This window comes from Eucyclogobius newberryi, unplaced genomic scaffold (genome assembly GCF_026437365.1).
Source record: "Eucyclogobius newberryi isolate DKJ021-1_F unplaced genomic scaffold, fEucNew1.0.hap1 SCAF_7, whole genome shotgun sequence".
NCBI classification, from domain to species: domain Eukaryota; kingdom Metazoa; phylum Chordata; class Actinopteri; order Gobiiformes; family Gobiidae; genus Eucyclogobius; species Eucyclogobius newberryi.
This window is the reverse complement of record NW_027316389.1, coordinates 29,264,282-29,284,014: the sequence shown is the minus strand read 5'-3', so window position 1 is coordinate 29,284,014 and position 19,733 is coordinate 29,264,282. Positions and strand designations below refer to the sequence as shown.

The 19,733-nt window shown below is 44.3% G+C and overlaps 1 protein-coding gene across 1 annotated transcript; it reads right to left on the bottom strand.

Moving 5' to 3' along the window:
• Positions 1-247: 247 nt before the first annotated feature.
• On the bottom strand, positions 248-19,353 carry LOC140348500 (NLR family CARD domain-containing protein 3-like). Its single transcript, XM_072434435.1, has 10 exons — positions 19,284-19,353; positions 14,337-14,418; positions 10,537-10,602; positions 5,236-5,305; positions 4,950-5,151; positions 3,083-4,862; positions 2,831-3,004; positions 2,181-2,354; positions 1,248-1,294; positions 248-789 (listed from the first exon to the last, which is right to left on the bottom strand). Exons 1-10 carry the CDS (start codon positions 19,351-19,353, stop codon positions 248-250), a joined length of 3,207 nt encoding a protein of 1,068 aa, XP_072290536.1.
• Between the last annotated feature and the right edge of the window lie 380 nt (positions 19,354-19,733).

Here is a 19,733-nt window from a genome sequence, read left to right as displayed (position 1 = left end):
AATCATACAATTTATACAGGAAAGAGGCACAAAACACACAGAGGCACTTATTGTATATTGTGAAGCATTCATTATTTTGTAAAGTCCAGCTACTGAGCTGTACAGACATTTTGCTCCGTAAACACAGTAATATGAGGCGGATGTTTACAGTTTGTTTTGAGAGGATAATTGTTTCTATCAAATACAGTGTAAAAATAATATCAGATGGAGCAAAACTTCCATTTTCACCCGCAAAAGACAGTTTTTTTTATACAAAGGAGAGTGACCTTGACAGAGACATAGAGGAGTGGGACCAGAGCCCAAACCCAGGGAGCAGAGAGTGAGTGAATGTGGTGTTGAAGGTGTGGAGGTGCTTCAGGTGGTCAGAGGAGAGAGTGTAGAAGGACAGAGAGCCAGCAGGACAGTCCACAAACACTGCTACTCTCCCACAAGAGGACGTGGAGTGAGGGAGAACGGTTCGTTTGTGATTATGAAAAAGAGAGAAACCATTGTCAGAACACTCCAAACACCAGGACTGATCATTGGATCCAAATCCAGCATCATCGCTGTGTCCTTTCCTTTTGATTCTTCTGTAAGACACTGTTATAAAAACCCTTCCTCTCCACTGCACCTCCCAGTAACAGCAACCAGTCAGACCAGTGGAACACAGAATCTGAGGCCAGAAGTCAAATCTGTCCTGATGATCTGGATACGGCTGTTCCTTTGTCACATGTGTCACCCCCCTGTTGTTGTCAAACAGTTTGAGGTTTCTGTGAGCTGTGTTTGGATCCAGAGATGGATCACAGAAATCTGATAGAGACACAACACGGCAGCAGTTATTCTTCACTCAACACGGAGAGATTGATATTTATATAAAATATATGCTGTATATGATCATATTTAGCTGTATTTCTTCCTGAAGGTCAAATATTTACAATTGACAAATACTTACTTTGTATAATAAACTGTAAAAATATTTTATTTAATAGCTCCACACCATTATAAGTGAGACAATTTTCAGTATTAGACTTTAATACAGGAGCAATAATTGATCACTTGTGTACATGTTTGAGCTAAAACATTAGTGCAGTTACACAGCTCCAGGCTGGACTCTGCAGGATCTGCTTTAATGATAATAGACAGTTATGAACCTCTGCCGTACAAGCATCAGGAAACCGTTAAGACAAAGACACAACTATGAGCTACATGTCTTATGTGAGGACTCAGTTTCTCATTATGCATCGTGTCTTGTACAGTTTAATACTTACACTTTCCAAGGCCTGGTGCTAACCACTCAGTTCCATCAGGCTCCAATCTGAAACACGTGACAAATCAAGAATGTGTGAGATACTGCATTATTCCCATCTGTGTAACAGATACATCTCACTGACACATCTCACTGACTCAAGGGCGAGCTCACTGGTCATATTTAGGGAACTCATTCCTCTACCAATCTAAAATCTTTAAGACGACATATTCACTCAATGTTACGATCATTGACTATTTTATACAGCACTGGGGGCATTATTTGAGCCACTTCCCTCAGGCAGGAGGCCACTCCCTTCAGGCAGGAGGCCACTCCCCTCAGGCAGGAGGCCACTCCCCTCAGGCAGGAGGCCACTCCCCTCAGGCAGGAGGCCACTCCCCTCAGGCAGGAGGCTACGGTCCATCCAGACCAGAACCTCCTGCTACAAGAACAGTTTCTTTCCCTCTGCCATTGGACTCATGAACACTTCTTAAACACTGTCACTTTAACTATAATTTAATCGATCACTGCACTGTTCTCTTTCCATACTACATATGTAAATTCAACTGTACATTTTGTGTACATGGTAAGACTATTTGTATTTTTATCCTATAGCAGATTGAAATTGTTTTTCTTTTTTCTTTTATATGGGTTGCTTTATCATTGTTCATTGTTTTATGTTGTGTATGTTATGTTGCACCGAATCGCCAAAGCAAGTTCCTATGTTTGTGACTGTTTATTGACAATGGCAATAAACCGATTCTGATTCTGTTTCTTACAAGGTGTCTTGGTCCATAGACACCATTATGTACTTTGTTTTTTTGTCAATAAACATGTCTTTACTGATTTGATAGAGAAATGTCCAGATTAAGTTTAATCAAATCTTTAGGGTAGGTAAGATCATCAACATGTCAGGTGCAGAGGTCTCATCCAGTCATAGTAAAACGGCCCATACTTGAGAGTGTCCAGAGTGCAGTGGGGGTCCTCCTGTAGAGCAGACAGGAGCCTTACTCCTCTGTCTCCTGGATGGTTGTAGCTCAGGTCTAGTTCTCTCAGATGGGAAGGATTGGACCTCAGAGCTGAGGCCAGAGAAAAACAGCCTTCCTCTGAGACAAGACAACCTGACAGTCTGAGCACATCAAGGGAACAAACTATCAAACTATTCAAGTTCAAGCCATTATATTTTATAACATAAGATATCACCAGAATGAGTTTGATTGATCTCACTGTTAGCTCTTGATACGCACATTTGAATATGAATTACTGATGGGGGTAGGTTGTTGGTTTTTGTTTGTTCCTTTGTTATTGTTTTGTAGCTACAGCCATTTTATCAATTGCCTGCACACTGCTAACCTTCTGCACTTTGCATCCGCCCAAGGACTAAGAACATTAGCTCGTCTCTAGGTCTGGTCCGTGCAATATATTTATTGTGTAATGTTCCTCTAAAATAGTGCCGATAGAAATAAGACATTTGGAAGAACCAATAATATAAAGTATGAATGGCCACCAAAAACAACTGTCCAGATATAAATTTGTTGGTTAAAAAGGCAGTTAACATAGAGAGTTAATTATCAAATAAAAGTGCACAATGCACAACTCTCTGACCTAAGCTGTTCCAGTTTACAGTGAGGACTCTTCAGTCCAACAGACAGCATCTTCATTCCCAGGTCCTTTAAGTCGTTGTGACTGAGGTCCAAGACTCTGAGACTAGACAACTGGGATCTGAGGACTGAGGACAGAGCTTCACAGCTTCTTTCTGACAGGTTACAACAGCTCAGTCTGGAGAGAGAGAGAAACATTGTTCATGTAGAGGTTTAATCAAACCATTTGGTTAACTGGTAAACAAACATTACTCACTGAGCTTTGTTGGAGGCCTTGACCACTGTAAGCAGCCTCAGCAGAGCCTTCTCTGAAGCAGAGTATTTCCTCAGCTCAAACTGGTTCAATTCATCTTCTGACAGTAAAATGAAAGCCAGAGCTGTCCACTGAGCAGGAGAAAGTCCATCTTTAGACACACATCCTGAACTCAAGTACTGTTGGATCTGTTCCACCAGAGAACACTCATTCAGTTCAATCAGACAGTGAAGCAAGTTCATGCTCCTCTCTACTAACACATCTTCATTCAGCTTCTTCTTGATGTACTCAGCTGTTTCATTATTGGTCTGGGAGGTCCTTCCTGTCTGTGTCAGCAGACCTTGTAGAAGGCTCTGATTGGATGACAGTGAAAGACCCAGAAGGAAGCGGAGGAGCAGGTCCAGGTTTCCATTTGGACTCTGTAAGGCCTGGTCCACTGCTGTCTTGTGAAGAGTCTCTAGTTTTCTCTCACTAGCACTGCATATTGTAGACTTGTGTCTTTTTGTTGAAAGTAAGTTGATTCCATTGTTGATGAAGGTTTGATGGACATGAAGAGCTGCCAGAAATTCCTGCACGCTGAGATGGATGAAGCAGTAGACTTTGTCCTGGTACAGGCCTGGCTCCTCTCTTAAGACCTGTGTGAACACTCCAGAGTACACTGAGGTTGTTGAAGCGTCCAGCCCACACTCTACCAAGTCTGAATCATAGAAGATATCATTTTCTTTTTGCAGCTGCTCAAAGGCCAGTTTCCCCAGAGACTCCACCATCTTCCTCGTCTCTGGACTTAAGTGTGGGTCTGTCTCAGATCCTCCTTCATACTTGATGTTCTTGACTTTGGCCTGAACCACCAGGAAGTGAATGTACATTGGAGTCAGTGTCTTGGGCAGTTTCCCTCTCGGTCTGCTTTTCAACTCATGCTCTAAGACTGTGGCAGTGATCCAGCAGAAGATTGGCATGTGGCACATGATGTAGAGGCTTCTGGACGTCTTCAAGTGCGAGATGATTGTGTCGGTTTCATTTCTGAACCTCTTCTGGAAGTACTGCTCCTTCATGAGGTTGGTGAACCCTCTGATGTCTGTTACCATGGAGACACACTCAGCAGGGATCTGATTGGCCGCTGCTGGTCGTGTAGTGATCCAGATGTAAGCGGAGGGAAGAAGGCTCCCGCTGATGAGGTTTACCAGCAGCACGTCCACTGAGACGGACTCTGTGGGGTCAGTCAGGGTCTTGGTTTTTGTGAAGTCCAGAGAAAATCTGCACTCGTCCAAACCGTCAAAGATGAAGAGCACCCGGAGATCTTCAAAGAGTTCTGCTTGTGTATGACCAAAGAAGTGATTAACAAGTGTCACCAAGCTGAACTTTCTCTTCTTCAGCACATTAAGTGCTCTGAAAGTAAATGGGAAAAGCAGATGTATGTCTTGGTTGGCATTTCCATCAGCCCAGTCCAGACTGAACTTCTGAGTGAGCACTGTTTTCCCGATGCTTGCCACTCCCTTTGTCAGCATTGTTCTGATTGGTCTATCCATGTCAGTTTGGAGTTTAAAGATGTCTTTGCATGTGATGATCGTCTCTGGTGGACCTGGTTTCCTGGAGGCTGTTTCCATGTTTCTGACCTCATGTTCCTGGTTGACTTTTGAAGCCCCTCCCTCTGTGATGTAGAGCTCTGTGTAGATCTGGTTCAGAGTGGTGGAGTTTCCTGCTTTAGTGATGCCTTCAAACACACACTCGAACTTCTGCTGCAGGTTGAACTTCAATTTACATTGAAAAACTCCAGAATAACTCCCTAAATGAAGACAACACATGTAGCACTGAGATTCAGATACAATTAAATGACTGTAAATACTTTGTTAAAAGTCTTAAATGGTCCTACTGCTCCATAGATTCTCAGCCAGCTCCATCTGCTTCATCCTCCTCAGGAAGTTCAGTGTGATCTTCAGAAAAGCTTTGCTGCTGTCCCTCTGCTCTTCATCCTTCTCTAGAGGCTCTAAGCATTCTGGGTAATCTGCACTCAGAACCTTGTGGAACCTATTTAGCTCCTTCTGGGCAAAAGTGATTATGTTCTCCCCTAAAAGCTGAACAGACACATTGCATACAAAACATGTATGAAACAAGTTTTCATTCATCAGGATATTTTCAAACTTTGATGACTGACACACCTCGAATATGGTGTCGAGCTGTGTCTGCTGGTGCTGACCGCTGAAGACTACTCGATATGGTGGCTTCTTTCTGTAAAAGAGACAAATAAAACAGTTGTTAATTTCAATCCTATTGTTTTACTAAACCTTCAAGAAAACCCATGTCTCTGTTGCAAAATAATAAGACTCCTCACTCCTCCAGAACTCACAGCTGGGGAATGCTGCAGAAGACTTTGCTCTGTGTACGATTCTGGTGTTATGAATAAACTACTCGAAAATATGAACATGGAAAATAATATCACATAGAAAAATGGACTCTAAGTCTAGGACTCTAAGGAGGTTGGGATTTACCTGATCTGAAAAATGGTCTTTATTTCCGCTCAAATCAGAGCGTTGCTGTATTGAACAGAATATGAAGCTCAATGGAAAAATATTCAGATTCATGTTGTGCCAGGCAGATTACAAACAGTTGGAGTTAAGAATTTGTGGGTAAAATCTGTATTTACAACATGAAAAGAGCAAATCAAAACATAAAAAACTAAGCAAAGACGTTAACATCTTAAACTGGTTGGCCTATGACCAAGGTGTTGTACCAAATAGTTCTGACCAGAGATTCAAGTTCTGTACAATAAGTATAAATGTTTTTCATCAGATCGTGAAGAATAATCACATGAAAAGCTTTGATATTTTGAAAAAAATCCTTTGGCTTTGATACAGGTCTTTTATAGGTTTATAACCAAGAAATTAAACAAAATAATGACCATTATAACCCTCAGACTCAAATTTTAACAAGGCTTATAAATCAGAACATTCAAGGGGAATGTCACAGGCTTGATTTAGATTCTGTGAAAAAAAAAAGATGGCTCTTGACAAACAGTATTTACAGTGAACAAACAATGACAATCTCCTCGAGAGGGGCTGGACGCTCCACTTCTCTGGTGTTGCCCGCGGGGAGAGGCGGCGGGCTGGTGTGGGCTTGCTTATAGCCCCTCAGCTCAGCCGCCACGTGTTGGAGTTTACCCCAGTGAACGAGAGGGTCGCGTCCCTTCGCCTTCGGCTGGGGGACAGGTCTCTCACTGTTGTAGCGGCCTACGGGCCAAACAGCAGTTGCAGAGTACCTGGAGTCCTTGGGAGGGGTACTGGACAGTGCACCGACCGGGGACTCCGTTGTTCTACTGGGGGACTTCAACGCCCACGTGGGCAATGACAGTGACACCTGGAGAGGGGTGATCGGGAAGAACGGCTTCCCCGATCTGAACCCGAGCGGTGTTCAGTTATTGGACTTCTGTGCTAGCCACGGATTGTCCATAACGAACACCATGTTCAAGCACAAGGGTGTCCATCAGTGCACATGGCACCAGGACACCCTAGGCCGGAGGTCAATGATCGACTTTGTTGTCGTGTCATCTGACCTCCGGCCGCGTGTCTTGGACACTCGGGTGAAGAGAGGGGCAGAGTTGTCAACCGATCACCACCTGGTGGTGAGTTGGATCCGCTGGCGGAGGAGGAAGCCGGACAGACTTGGCAGACCCAAGTGCATTGTGAGGGTCTGTTGGGAACGTCTAGTGGAGCCCTCTGTCAGTAGGGTATTCAACTCGTACCTCCGGGAGAGCTTCTCCCATGTCCCGGGGGAGGCTGGGGACATTGAGTCCGAGTGGACCATGTTCTCCGCCTCCATTGTTGATGCGGCTGCTCGGAGTTGTGGTCGCAAGGTCTCCGGTGCCTGTTGTGGCGGCAACCCTCGAACCTGCTGGTGGACACCGGAAGTAAGGGATGCCGTCAGACTGAAGAAGGTGGCCTATCAGGCCACTCTGGCTTGTAGGTCTCCGGAGGTCATCGAGGGGTATCGGCAGGCCAAGCGAGCCGCGGCCCGTGCTGTCGCAGAGGCAAAAACCCGGGCCTGGGAGGAGTTCGGGGAGGCCATGGAGGAGGACTATCGGTCGGCCCCAAAGAAATTCTGGCAAACCGTCAGGCGCCTCAGGAGGGGGAAGCAGTGTCTCACCAACACCGTTTACGGTGCGGGTGGAGGCCTGCTGACCTCGTCTGGGGATGTCGTCGGACGGTGGAAGGAATACTTTGAGGATCTCCTTAATCCCTCAGTCACGTCTTCCGAAGAGGAAGTAGAGACCGGGGACTCGGAGGCTGGCTCATCCATCACCCAAGCTGAAGTCACTGAGGTTGTTCGCAAACTCCTCGGTGGCAGGGCCCCGGGGGTGGATGAGATCCGCCCTGAGTACCTAAAGTATCTGGATGTGGTAGGACTGTCTTGGTTGACACGTCTCTGCAACATCGCGTGGCGGTCGGGGACCGTGCCTCTGGACTGGCAGACCGGGGTGGTGGTCCCTCTGTTCAAGAAGGGGGACCGGAGGGTGTGTTCCAACTACAGAGGGATCACACTCCTCAGCCTCCCGGGTAAGGTCTATTCCAGGGTACTGGAGAGGAGAATCCGACGATAGTCGAACCTCGGATTCAGGAGGAGCAGAGTGGTTTTCGTCCCGGTCGTGGAACACTGGACCAGCTCTATACCCTCCATCGGGTGCTCGAGGGTTCATGGGAGTTTGCCCAACCAGTCCACATGTGCTTTGTGGATCTGGAGAAGGCTTTCGACCCTGTCCCTCGGGGTGTCCTTTGGGGGGTGCTCCGGGAGTACGGGGTCCGGGGCCCTTTGCTCAGGGCTGTCCGGTCCCTGTATGACCGGAGCAGGAGCTGCGTTCGCATCGCCGGCAGTAAGTCAGACCTGTTCCCAGTGCATGTTGGACTCCGCCAGGGCTGCCCTTTGTCACCGGTTCTGTTCATAATTTTTATGGAAAGAATTTCTAGGCGCAGTCAGGGGTCGGAGGATGTCCGGTTTGGGGACCACAGGATCTCATCTCTGCTGTTTGTAGACAATGTTGTCAAACCCGGACCTGCAACATGCACTGGGACGGTTTGCAGCCGAGTGTGAAGCGGCTGGGATGAGAATCAGCACCTCCAAATCCGAGGCCATGGTTCTCGACCGGAAACAAGTGGCTTGCCCTCTTCAGGTGGGTGGGGAGTCCTTGCCCCAAGTGGAGGAGTTCAGGTATCTCGGGGTCTTGTTCACGAGTGAGGAAAGGATGGAGCGTGAGATTGACAGGCGGATCGGTGCAGCGGCTGCAGTGATGCAGTCGCTGCATCGGACTGTTGTGGTAAAGAAGGAGCTGAGTCGAAAGGCAAAGCTCTCAATTTACCGGTCGGTCTACGTTCCTACCCTCACCTATGGTCATGAGCTTTGGCTAATGACCGAAAGAACAAGATCGCGGTCGAAATGAGTTTCCTCGCCGGGGGGCTGGGCGCTCCCTTAGAGATAAGGTGAGGAGCTCGGCCACACGGGGGGAGCTCGGAGTAGAGCTGCTGCTCCTCCACGTTGAGAGGAGCCAGCTGAGGTGGCTCGGGCATCTGTTCCGGATGCCTCCTGGGCGCCTCCCTCGGGAGGTGTTTCAGGCATGTCCCACCGGGAAGAGGCCCCGGGGAAGACCCAGGACACGCTGGAGAGACTATGTCTCTCGGCTGGCCTGGGAACGCCTCGGGATCCCCCCGGAGGAGTTGGATGAAGTGTCTGGGGAGAAGGAAGTCTGGGAGTCCGGGAGTCCCTGCTCAGACTGCTGCCCCCGCGACCCGGCCCCGGATAAAGCGGAAGAAGATGGATGGATGGAAACAATGACAATCAGACAAAGTATGTACAGGATCAAAAAACTTACAGCAAACCCAGGGTCTCACAGCTGACATGCCATGCTCTCCCCATGCTCTCTCGCTCTCTCCAACAATGTGCAGAGCTCCCTTCTGATCCCCCTAGCCCCTCCCCTGGGCAAACCAATACATAAATGATAGGGGTGAAACACATAATGGCATAAACCAACAGAAACCCACAAAATCATACTGCCCCTTTAATTTGGAATCCCCATAGCCCTCAGTATGGCGTGGACGTTAATAACAAAGGGAACAAACATGAATAACAAAAATATACATTTCTCTGTGTATTTTCATGTGTCCTCTGGTCACGTGACCAGATCAAGCGTGCCAACTTGCGCTTTAAACCGCGATTCCCCAATGCCTTGGGTTGGCCCACCAGGAGGCAGTGACAGCAGCAGCAGATGAGTGTGGTGTGTAGGCGCCGAGTGTGCACGCTCTGTCCGACGGTGACTGTCCTGTTGCTCAGAAAAATTGGACTGAAATTAACAATGCACTGCAGACTGTTTTTGACATTGTCAAATTGAAACGATGTACCTGGGCCTCAAAACTCCTGCCATTGACACAATAAATGCTTACCATCGAACATACTTTTGGTGGCAGGGAAAAACACCATCACTAAAATATGGCTGACACAAACATCACCAACGATCAAGGACTTGGCTGAAAAAACTAAAATTCTGACTTAATTAATTAAGTTAATTAATTAATTAATCTAAAATTAACGCATTTGACAGACTATCATGATTGTTTCTTTTGTTTTGATGTCTAATAGTAATTTTATTTGCCCTCTGGTCTTGTTCTGTGTCTGTTCTGTGGTTTATATTTTAAACAGCTAAAATCTGGAACAGTCTTCCTGAAGATGTGAGACAGGCTTACTGACAGGCAGGCTACTTATACCAGCTTCTAAATCTGTTTCATTGAGAATTGAGAAACTTCTGAAGTTTTTTCTAAAACTGGAGGTTTGTTATTGAGATTGTAGGTTATAGTGTGACAGATCAGAGTCAGGCAATTGAAAATAATTTCCTTGAAGCATTTGAAACGCAATTCATATTTGAGATGAGTCTGAAATTGTTAAGTGGCTCCTTTTGAACCTTTTTAGAGGAATAACCTTTGTTCATTTCCAGGCATTTATTTACAACCACCACCCATAGTCTCACAACTTGACTGTCCCATCTTCTGTTTGGTTTTGTATCCATTTATTTTATTATTTTATTTGGTCAAGACAGTGCATGTTAAAGCTAGATATCACCCCAAAAATGTGACTTCAATTAATGCAAGTACTTAATAACAGGTGTTTTTACAGTACTAGGAAAACATACACACTTGCTGATAAGGGGCTTGTTTCTCCACAAACTTGACTCGTAACTTCTAGTGGAGGTCTCCTAACTGCTTGTCGTCTGATATGTTCTTTACCTCAAACATTGCAAAGAATGGCAAACACTGATCTATCTACATGGGGGAAAGTTTGGTTATAACTTTCCATCTCTGTGGAGTAATGCAGGTGGTGAGCCTGCTGCCACGCCCATCCCCGCTTAGCTCCGAGATCTGTCGAGATCAGGCAAGTGATATGTCCTTTTCACTGATGGTGGATCATTACAGATCTTTCCTTACCTCACAGCTTCTGGGGAGTTAGTTTTAGAGTGGTCTTGATCCATGATCAGACCAGTCTGTGTTCTTCTGAGAAAAGAGAAGAGCTGTCAGAGGCTGAGGCTGGCAGAGGGATACAATTAACTGAATATAATCATCAGTCATGAAGTCCCTTTGAATATGGTACTCTCTGGCTTATTTCATGTTCTTTTTGAATGGCTTGTTCCCTCATGTTTTTGTGATCACGATTTCTTCAATCTTTTTTCACAACTCCCTTTTTTCTCAGTGAGCATAATTGCTGAGATGAGGACTTAAGGAGGCAAGCGAAAGTCTAAGTTTCATTAGTCTTCTTTATTTTTTAACTTAGCTGATTTTGTGTTTTCTTAGCCTTTGGATTTTTTGGATATTCCTAAACTGTTCACAGATTCACAGCACAGCACACACAATAATGTCAAAGATTAACCAGATATGAGTTTAAGATGATTTCACATGGGAAATATATGTTTTGATAGATTGCTATTTGACAGGATTTGTAGATGTTGACATAGAAAGACCTGCTCCTATAAGACTTCCAGACCAAGTGTCATCTTACCCACCACTCCCAGGCAGGACACTTAATACATAAGAATGAGACAAAACTGGGTTTCTGATGAGGACGTACCCACCAGGCCTGTTCAGACCTGCTGCCCTGCACGCCTGTTTAGTTCTGGACTTTGCACTATCAAAACTGTGATGCGGTAAAACTACTATTATATTGTAGTGTTTTTCATACATATTACAAATGTATTCAACATGCTATTTAAGTGAATGTGACACAAGAAAATAAAATGTAAGTTATAATAACCTCAAACAAACACTAACCCACACAAATCCATGAATTCTGAATGTTCCACTGAAATCAGAGAGAGGTCAACTCACTGGACTTAGGGCCCTGTGGTGCTGGAGTCTTCTAGAGCTGCGGTCATTTAGAGCGGGGGCCCTCTGCAGCTGTGTCTGCCTCTTCCTCTGCTCCTCCTGTATCTGTTTTGTGTGTTACTCTGAAGAAGTGATGTGAAAGTGTCCTGCCCAGGCTCAAAGTGCAGCTAGGCGTTTACAGTTATGAAAATCAACCAATCAGTGACTCGATCAGATTGATTTAATGTGGACAATACAATGACATTTTTCACCCATTGTTCCCTGTCCATTGATGGGTGGGATCTGGTGAAATAAAGGGGAGAGTGAGGGGACTAGTGAGAGGGAGGAGTGTGTCTGATGGACTAAAGGGGAGTGTGAGGGTGAGGAGCAGTGCGATTTGGAGGATACATTTGAGAGTGAAGAGGAGTGCTGCCTGGAGGACTAAAGAGGAGTAAAGGTCAGCGGCGAAGAGGACTAAAGGGGAGAATGAGGGTGGGACGGAGTGCAGTCTGGAGGACTAAAAGGGGAGAAGGAGGGGAAAAGGGAGTGCAGTCGGAAGGACTACAGGCAGGGGGAGTGAGGAGGAGGGGGAGTGCGGTCTGGAGGACTAAAGGGTCTGTATGAATAACAGTGTGATTGGTCGGACAAGCATAACAAGTTTTGTTTGTTTTCTTCCCTTTGACCTTATTCCGCCCCGCCCACTTTTCCCTCTTTTCCCACGGGATTTCCACTTTCTTTGTGATCACACTTCCGGCCCAGTGGGAACTCGGTTTAAATGGAGAACGAGGGAAAAGACTTACAACTAAAACATGCTGTAATGTAGAAGTCAACACTGCAATGATTCCCTGGGCGGCCCGAACATGGCTTTTTTGTCTGTGTAGAAGTTTGTTTTCTCAGCTCTATGTTAACTTAGTCAACCAGAAGAAGGATTATGTCATATGGCAGCGCTTAGACTGGCTTCTGGAAAAAGGTGAATCCAAGGAAGTGTTTTTCTCAGTGCAGAGGCATGTGAAGTCGAAGGCCTCTTGAAATATACGAATGTACTCTCTACTGGAGGCAGACTACAAAGCTGCAAATTAACTCAGTTTGAATTAAAATAGCAAAAAAGGGGAACATTACTAGGAAAAGTCTAGAATGCGACTATGACATGCACATGATTAGTATTAAATGTTTTGATTTAGTGTTAAGTCCCACTTTAAGGAAACAATAAGGTACACCTGAACTATTTTTGTGTCTACAGTAAGTCAAATCAAGCACATATTTACATGAATATCAAAAAAGACAATAGTTTATACATATGCAACATTTTTGAATAATAATAGTTGACAGAAATAACTTCAGTCAGAATTAATTTTGCGTGAGAGCAAAACCACTGTCACTTCACATTCTGATATGTCTTTCACTCACCCCGCACTCACAACCCTCTGCTTTGATGCTAAACACTTTCCTGCCTCCGAGCCTGATGCATTTCCAGTTTCTTTTCATTCATTCTGGTGTCATTTAATCGAAGATGCGCCGACGCAACGTGTTACTTTTCCCTTTGAGCAAAATGCATGAACCGTCAGGATGCGGCGGGCTCATACAAGTGTGATTGATGGATGTAAATATCATCTGATAATGACAGTTTTTACTTTTGATCATGAAATAGTTGGCACAGGTTGCATTTATGGAGATTCAACCAAATATGCAACAAAACTGAGGCGCAGTGGTGGAAAAAACAACAACAAATGCAGTCTAATTCATATGAAACAAGACTTACCCTTCCCTTACCCTAACCCTAAACCAATAAAACAAGACTAACTATTTTCTTTACGTTTTGGCGCATTCCTCGGCTGAAAATACAATATCTGCTCCTGACCACTGACAATATAGTAACTCCACTGGTTTAGCAATAGCTCGGAGTATTGTACGAAACCAAGGACTTAAATGCTCAAAGGAAATCGATGTATTGAGTCACACTATAGCGCCTAAGCTTCATTACACACGGCTTTATGAACTTTGCAGTCCAAAGCTGTTATTGATTAAGAGGAGGAAAGGTCTGTAGCAACACAGCAGTAACACTAAGCAAAATGTTAAATCACATGCAAGGCTCTTCACATTCTCAGCGTTTTCTGGGAATCGAGCTTTGTGCCGTAAATCAAGGAGCCGTTTCTATTATAAAGTAGTTTTGGATCGATATTGCGATGTAAAAATAATGATGTGTGCCAAATATATCAGAAATACCAGAAACAATATGGCGTCGTTAAATAAATAGAAATAAATAAACTAGATTTTCCGCCCTGAGTGTGACAAAAGAGTGACACTGATAACACACAGATTATCAAAGAGGATTTATATGATGGATCCATAAAGACAATAAAGACTCAGAGACTAAATTCCCACCCATAAACAGACTCATTCTTACCAGATTAAAATACAAATGTTCTTCGTAGTCTGAGGATTGTGCCATTTTCACTTTTGAATGCGTTTTTGCCCAGTCCAGTCCATAACATTGAGAAATAAATATAACTTACAGTAATAACCTCACTTAAGAAACTTCACTGCTTTGAATTAGAACTGCACAATACTAGAAACTATTGGGATTTGAGACATGGTTGTTAAGGACTGTGATATTGATATTATTGTGATTTTCATTTAAAAAAACAATACATTTCTGTCAGATAGACGTTATGATGTTATTGCAATCAATTTAGTTTGGCGCAATATCGATTATTGCATTAGTCATATTTGAATTATTGATACCTTTGCGATATAGTGTCCAGCCTACTTTGAATGTGACCGAATGTTGAATGTTTACTCATTTGTGTTGTCATGTTACTAAAACTTCATTTCTACACAAAAGCTGGCTGCATATTAGAGGATTAGAGCGACACAAAGTTTGCAGACCACAGACATGAGGACATTTTGCAACAATTGTTAGTCTCACTCACATGAAGGACAGCCACCGCTCAGACTTGTCGAACACTTGTCCCGGCTGCTCTGATTGGAACCTCACAATATGAGGTTTGCAAGCTGCGACCCGACAAATGGTGGTCACAGGATCACATTGACCCCAACGAAATGAGTAGTGTCGCTGCTCGGGCCACGTCTCCCTGAAGTTGTGGAGCTTAAAATCCGGCCAAAAATTCTCAGCAGCAGTTGCCTCGATGGGCTTCCCAGAATTGTTGATTTAACAAACAGAAAGTCAGAGAACAAACAGAAAGTCCAATGAAACCGTAATTAGCAGATTAAAAACGATTCACAGGAACTAAGCAAATGGCTGACTGTCCCAGAGCATCGCCTGTCCTTCACTCTCCTTCCTTGACCCTTCCAGCAAGAAGAAACTACAAAAAAACGTGTGCTGATAGTAGAATCTTTGGGGAGAACTACAGTGAAGGAGAGATCCAACTCCTATAAACGGACAGGCCGCAGACGGTCCAGGACTGAGACGCATCCATTTGCAGGACCGTGGTTCATCTAGTATAGAGAGAGTTCATCCAGTCAGAAGAGGAGCATCGAGGTCTACAGGTCTGGGTTGTGAGATGGGGTGAGGCATATGACGTCATCAGTCATGACCAGAGCAGCAGCACCAGCATCTCTAGTATGCAGAGGGCAAGAGGAAAGATCTTAACACTTAATACTACGCCTTCTCCAGCTCGTCCCAAACACTCTCTGGGGTTCAGATCTGTAGTAGCTTCTGTTCTGTAGTTCTTCTATTCCTTAGAGATATTTTCTCTGCTTGATGCCAATGAACGCGCTGACATCTTTTCCATGACCATGGGATTTGTCTTTCCACATGGTTGTTTGAGAAATGAGAAGTCACTCACTGCATCAGTCAGATTTAAATACTTTGTTGAACTGAAAGATCATCACCCTCAGCAGTTTGGACTTTTTTTTGTACAGGCAGTGTAGTATCCTGTGTGAAGATGTTCAAATGGATATCTACTTTTGATACTAGATTGAGTATGGATTATCTGGGTGTTGATTATTTATACAAGCACAGAGTCCCCCTGCCAACCACTGACTGTCACAGCAGCACAGGTGAGGAGTGCGCTGAAGAGGATTAAAGTGAGGAAGGCAGCAGGACTTGACGGCATCAGCCCCAGGCTCCTTAAGTCCTGCGCAGATGAACTGTGTGGAGTTATGGAGCATGTCTTCAACATGAGCCTGAAGCTGAGGGTGGTACCACAGGTCTGGAAGACCTCCTGTCTGGTACCTGTGCCTAAGACACCGCGCCCCAAAGACCTCAACAGCTTCAGGCCGGTGGCTCTCACGTCCCACCTGACGAAGACACTGGAGCGGCTGGTCCTGGACCACCTCCGCTCCACAGTGAGCTCAGCCATGGACCCGCTGCAGTTTGCATATCGGCCTGGCATCGGAGTGGAGGACGCCGTCATCTCCCTGCTGCTCCGCTCTCTCTCTCACCGGGAGAAGCCTGGCAGCTCTGTGAGGATCCTGTTCTTCGATCTCTTCAGCGCCTTCAACACCATCCAGCCGCTGCTCCTGAGGGACAAGCTGGAGACGGCTGGTGTGGAGTATGACCTGGCAGAGTGGATCCTGGACTACCTCACAGACCGACCCCAGTTTGTGAGAGCCCAGAACTGTGTGTCTGACACTCGGACCTGCAGTGTGGGGGCGCCCCAGGGCATTGTCCTCACGCCCTTTCTCTTCACCCTTTACACTGCAGACTTCAGACATGACACGGACAGCTGTGTCCTGCAGAAGTTCTCTGATGACTCTGCCATCATCGGACTACGATGATGCGGAGTACAGGGGACTGGAGCAGGACTTTGTGGACTGGTGTCAGCGGAACCACCTCCACATCAACGCGAGGAAGACCAAGGAGATGGTGGTGGACTTCCACAGACACCACTCTGCTGCCCCCTCACCAGTGAACATCCAGGGAAGGAACATTGAGAGAGTGAACTCATACAAGTACCTGGGTGTTCATCTGAACCACAAACTGGACTGGACTCATAACACAGACGCACTGTACAGGAAGAGCCAGAGTCGGCTCTACCTCCTGAGGAGACTCAGGTCTTTTGGAGTGACAGGGCCACTCCTGAAGACCTTCTATGACTCTGTGGAGGCATCAGCTCCTGTAGGTGTGGCCTGCTGGAGCAGCAGCATCACAGAGAGGGAGAGGAAGAGGCTGGACAAAGTCATCAAGAAGTCCAGCTCCGTCCTGGGCTGTGCTCTGGACTCGGTGCAGGAGGTGGGGGACAGAAGGGTCCTGGCTAAACTCACATCTATGCTGGACCATGAGTGTCACCCCCTGCAATTCTGTCCGCTCTGGAGAGCAGCTTCAGTGAGAGACTGATCCACCCTCGCTGTGTGAAGGAAAGGTTTCATAGGTCTTTCCTTCTGCTGCTGTCGGACTTTATAACAAACACTGTTATCCCTGAACACGTGTAACTGTCATACTCATACACAATAATATCATATTCATGTGCATATAACTGATGTAAATAAGAGTGTTTACTTTACCACTATTATAATTTCCATTATTATTTTAGCTTAAGTTATCTTATTTTTATTTTATCTTTTTATTTTTTTCCTCTCTATTCCTTATTAAGAATGTGAGAGGTTCTGTCAATAGGAGTTTTGTTTATATGAGTTTTTGTATTAAGAGTGTTTTTTAAAACTTCCTACAAGTTATCTGTTCTCTCTCTGTATCTACTGTGTTGCAACACCGACATTTCCCCAAGTATGGACAAATAAAGGCATATCTCATCTTATCTTACAACTGTAACAGAAGTCCTTGAGCATGAGCTGACACTAGTCACTCTTGTGTCGTGTCAATGAGGCCGATTAGATGATTTATTATGAGAGCTCCAACTTCTGCAAGTGACACGATGGTATTTAGAAAAGGTGCGTTTGACTTTTATCTTCAGAGACGCGGGGATGCCGATGGAGCGTACGACGGGACCGACGGCGAGGGTGGGGGGGCGGCGAGGGGTGACGAGGGGGGGTATTTGATGAGTAACGCCTCGCTAAAGGCTCGGTGCAGCTGCGCGTCTCATCTTCTCTGACAGATCAAGGCCAAAAAACAATCGCAGCGCGTCGCAATCTGCATCATCTGAAAACACCCAAAGAGAGGAGAGGAACATGGACTTTATGCAAACATGAGTCGAGGTGTTTTGGGTGCAGTAAGATTCTGAGAGTAAAGTTGTATTTTCTGTTGTGAAGTCACCTCAGGAAACTTCTGACTCCAAATAAGATGTATTGGTGGAGGAAGTACTCAATTTTGTTACCTAAGTAAAGGCACTGATGCATGTGCAAACTAATGACTGAATGAAAAGTCAAAATAGCACATAAAAAAGTCAAATAAAAGTTTTGATGGATAATTCAAGGGAAAAAAGTAATAGTAGCTCCCATATATTTTGAGAAATGCTACAAGTTGTGTTAAATTTTGTGATTTTGATACATATTTGTGCTGATCATTAGGACAATAGCAATTCAAATCAATTCCTTATAGTTTCTAGTGAGATTCATGTATATATTTTTTGATTGAACTCTTTACAAAGAATATCACCACGAACGGTCCTAAAATAATACTTTCTTTTTTCGTCCAGTTAAAAATGTAGTAATAAAACATTAATATCGTTAAATGTTCTAAAATAAATTACAAATAGCTAAAAATGTTACTTAAGTACCTGGGACTAAACCTGAACTAGGCAAAAGACATGCAGTTCAGACGCCATACTTTTACTCCTTATTATATTTTACCGTTTAACAAAATTTTACGTTGACAATGTTTTGAATATTTGTCTTTTCTTCAGCACCAATTGCAGATTTTATTCATTATTTTATGTTTAGTCCTTCCGATAACACCATGTAATCATAAAAAATGACAGTTGGACCACTACTTCGAAATAACCTTGTACTTTACTCTACCTGCCTCTCCTACTCCAGGATTTAACCACGAATCAAACACTGTGTTTATTTTATTCTTTATGTGTCAGGGATAATGTACAAACACATTCATCTTATAAAAGAGAACACACTTTGCGCCGAATTTAGCAAAGAACTACTTTCCACCCGCGGTCCCTAGACACAAGGTAAAGCACGACATGTAGTACAAAATGGTATTAAAAAAGTGTCTATAATCTGATCTCATAGTGAAGCAAACATTAAAATATTTACAAATGCTCTACATTTTAACAATATTACACTATTGTAGGAGAACAGTTTACATAGACTGATGCTGCCACAGTTGATTATCAATTTTATATATATTTCAAAATTTCCAGAAAGACTATTGTTTCACTGTTTGATGGTTTAATGAGGACGAGCTTGTGCAAAGACAGAGCACCTTTTGAGGATGAAACAATTTTTTGTGCTGTGGCTTCAGATTTACAATTTACAAAAAGTTTAACCATGTTATTCAACACGGGTGGAGCAGTTTTGGTGATCTTTGTTTGTTAAACGTACGTAGTTTAGAATGTAGCATTTGAGAATATTACAGTGAATTAGAATTAGTAGCATCACTGTCTTAAATGAGGACTCTCGCACCCAGATTTGCCTCTTATATATTCTGCATTCAATGAAAGTATTGTCTCAATACTCAAATTTCAAATTACATTTTTAGTACAGTGGTTTGCAAAAGTATCTGTACACCTGGAGCTTTTCTACATTTTGTCTCGTCACAACCACAAACTTAAAGAAATTGGATTGGTATTCTTTTGTGAAACAGCTACACAAAGCGGCCCACAACTGTGAAGTGGAGGGAAAATGATACATGATTTCCAATTCCAAAAGCATTCACCCACACTGAGTCAATACTTTGTGCAACTTTCTTTCTCTGCAATTACAGCTGAACGTCTTTTGTTTAGTTATTAAGTATTCCATTGTAGCTCTGGCTTTATGTTCAGGCCGTTGTCCTGCTGAAGGTGAACCTCTCAGTCTCAGGTCTTTTACAGACACAAACAGGTTTTCTTCCATCGCCCTGTATTTGGCTCCACCCATCTTCCATCAGCTCTGAGCAGCTTCTCTGTCCCTGCTGAAGAAAAGCAGCTCCACAGCCTGATGCTGCACCTCCATGTGTGACTGAGGATGGTGTGTTCAGGGTCATGTGCTCTGTTAGTCTTCTGTCACACATAGTCTTTTGTTTTTGGTCCAAAAAGTGTTGGTCTGATCAGACCAGAGGACCTTCTTCCACTCTATTGAATCATTTTGTCAACATTCAATCTTTCATCATTTGGAAACTTCTGACAGAAAATTGTTGCACTCAAGGAAAAGAGGCTGAATACTTTTGCATGCTGCACTTTTCATTGTGTGCAACTTTGTGATGCTCTTTCACAAAACAATTTCATTTTAAAATGTTTTGGGGTGCTGATTTGTATTGT

Excerpts from the sequence above, each read along its gene's own strand:
- LOC140348500 (XM_072434435.1), bottom strand. The coding sequence starts at position 19,353 with ATGGGTGGAGCCAAATACAGGGCGATGGAAGAAAACCTGTTTGTGTCT. Across the intron at positions 5,306-10,536 it reads AACTCCCCAGAAGCTGTGAG|AAAGAAGCCACCATATCGAG; the intron begins GTAAGGAAAGAT and ends TCTCTTTTACAG. Across the intron at positions 5,152-5,235 it reads AGCTCGACACCATATTCGAG|CTTTTAGGGGAGAACATAAT; the intron begins GTGTGTCAGTCA and ends GTGTCTGTTCAG.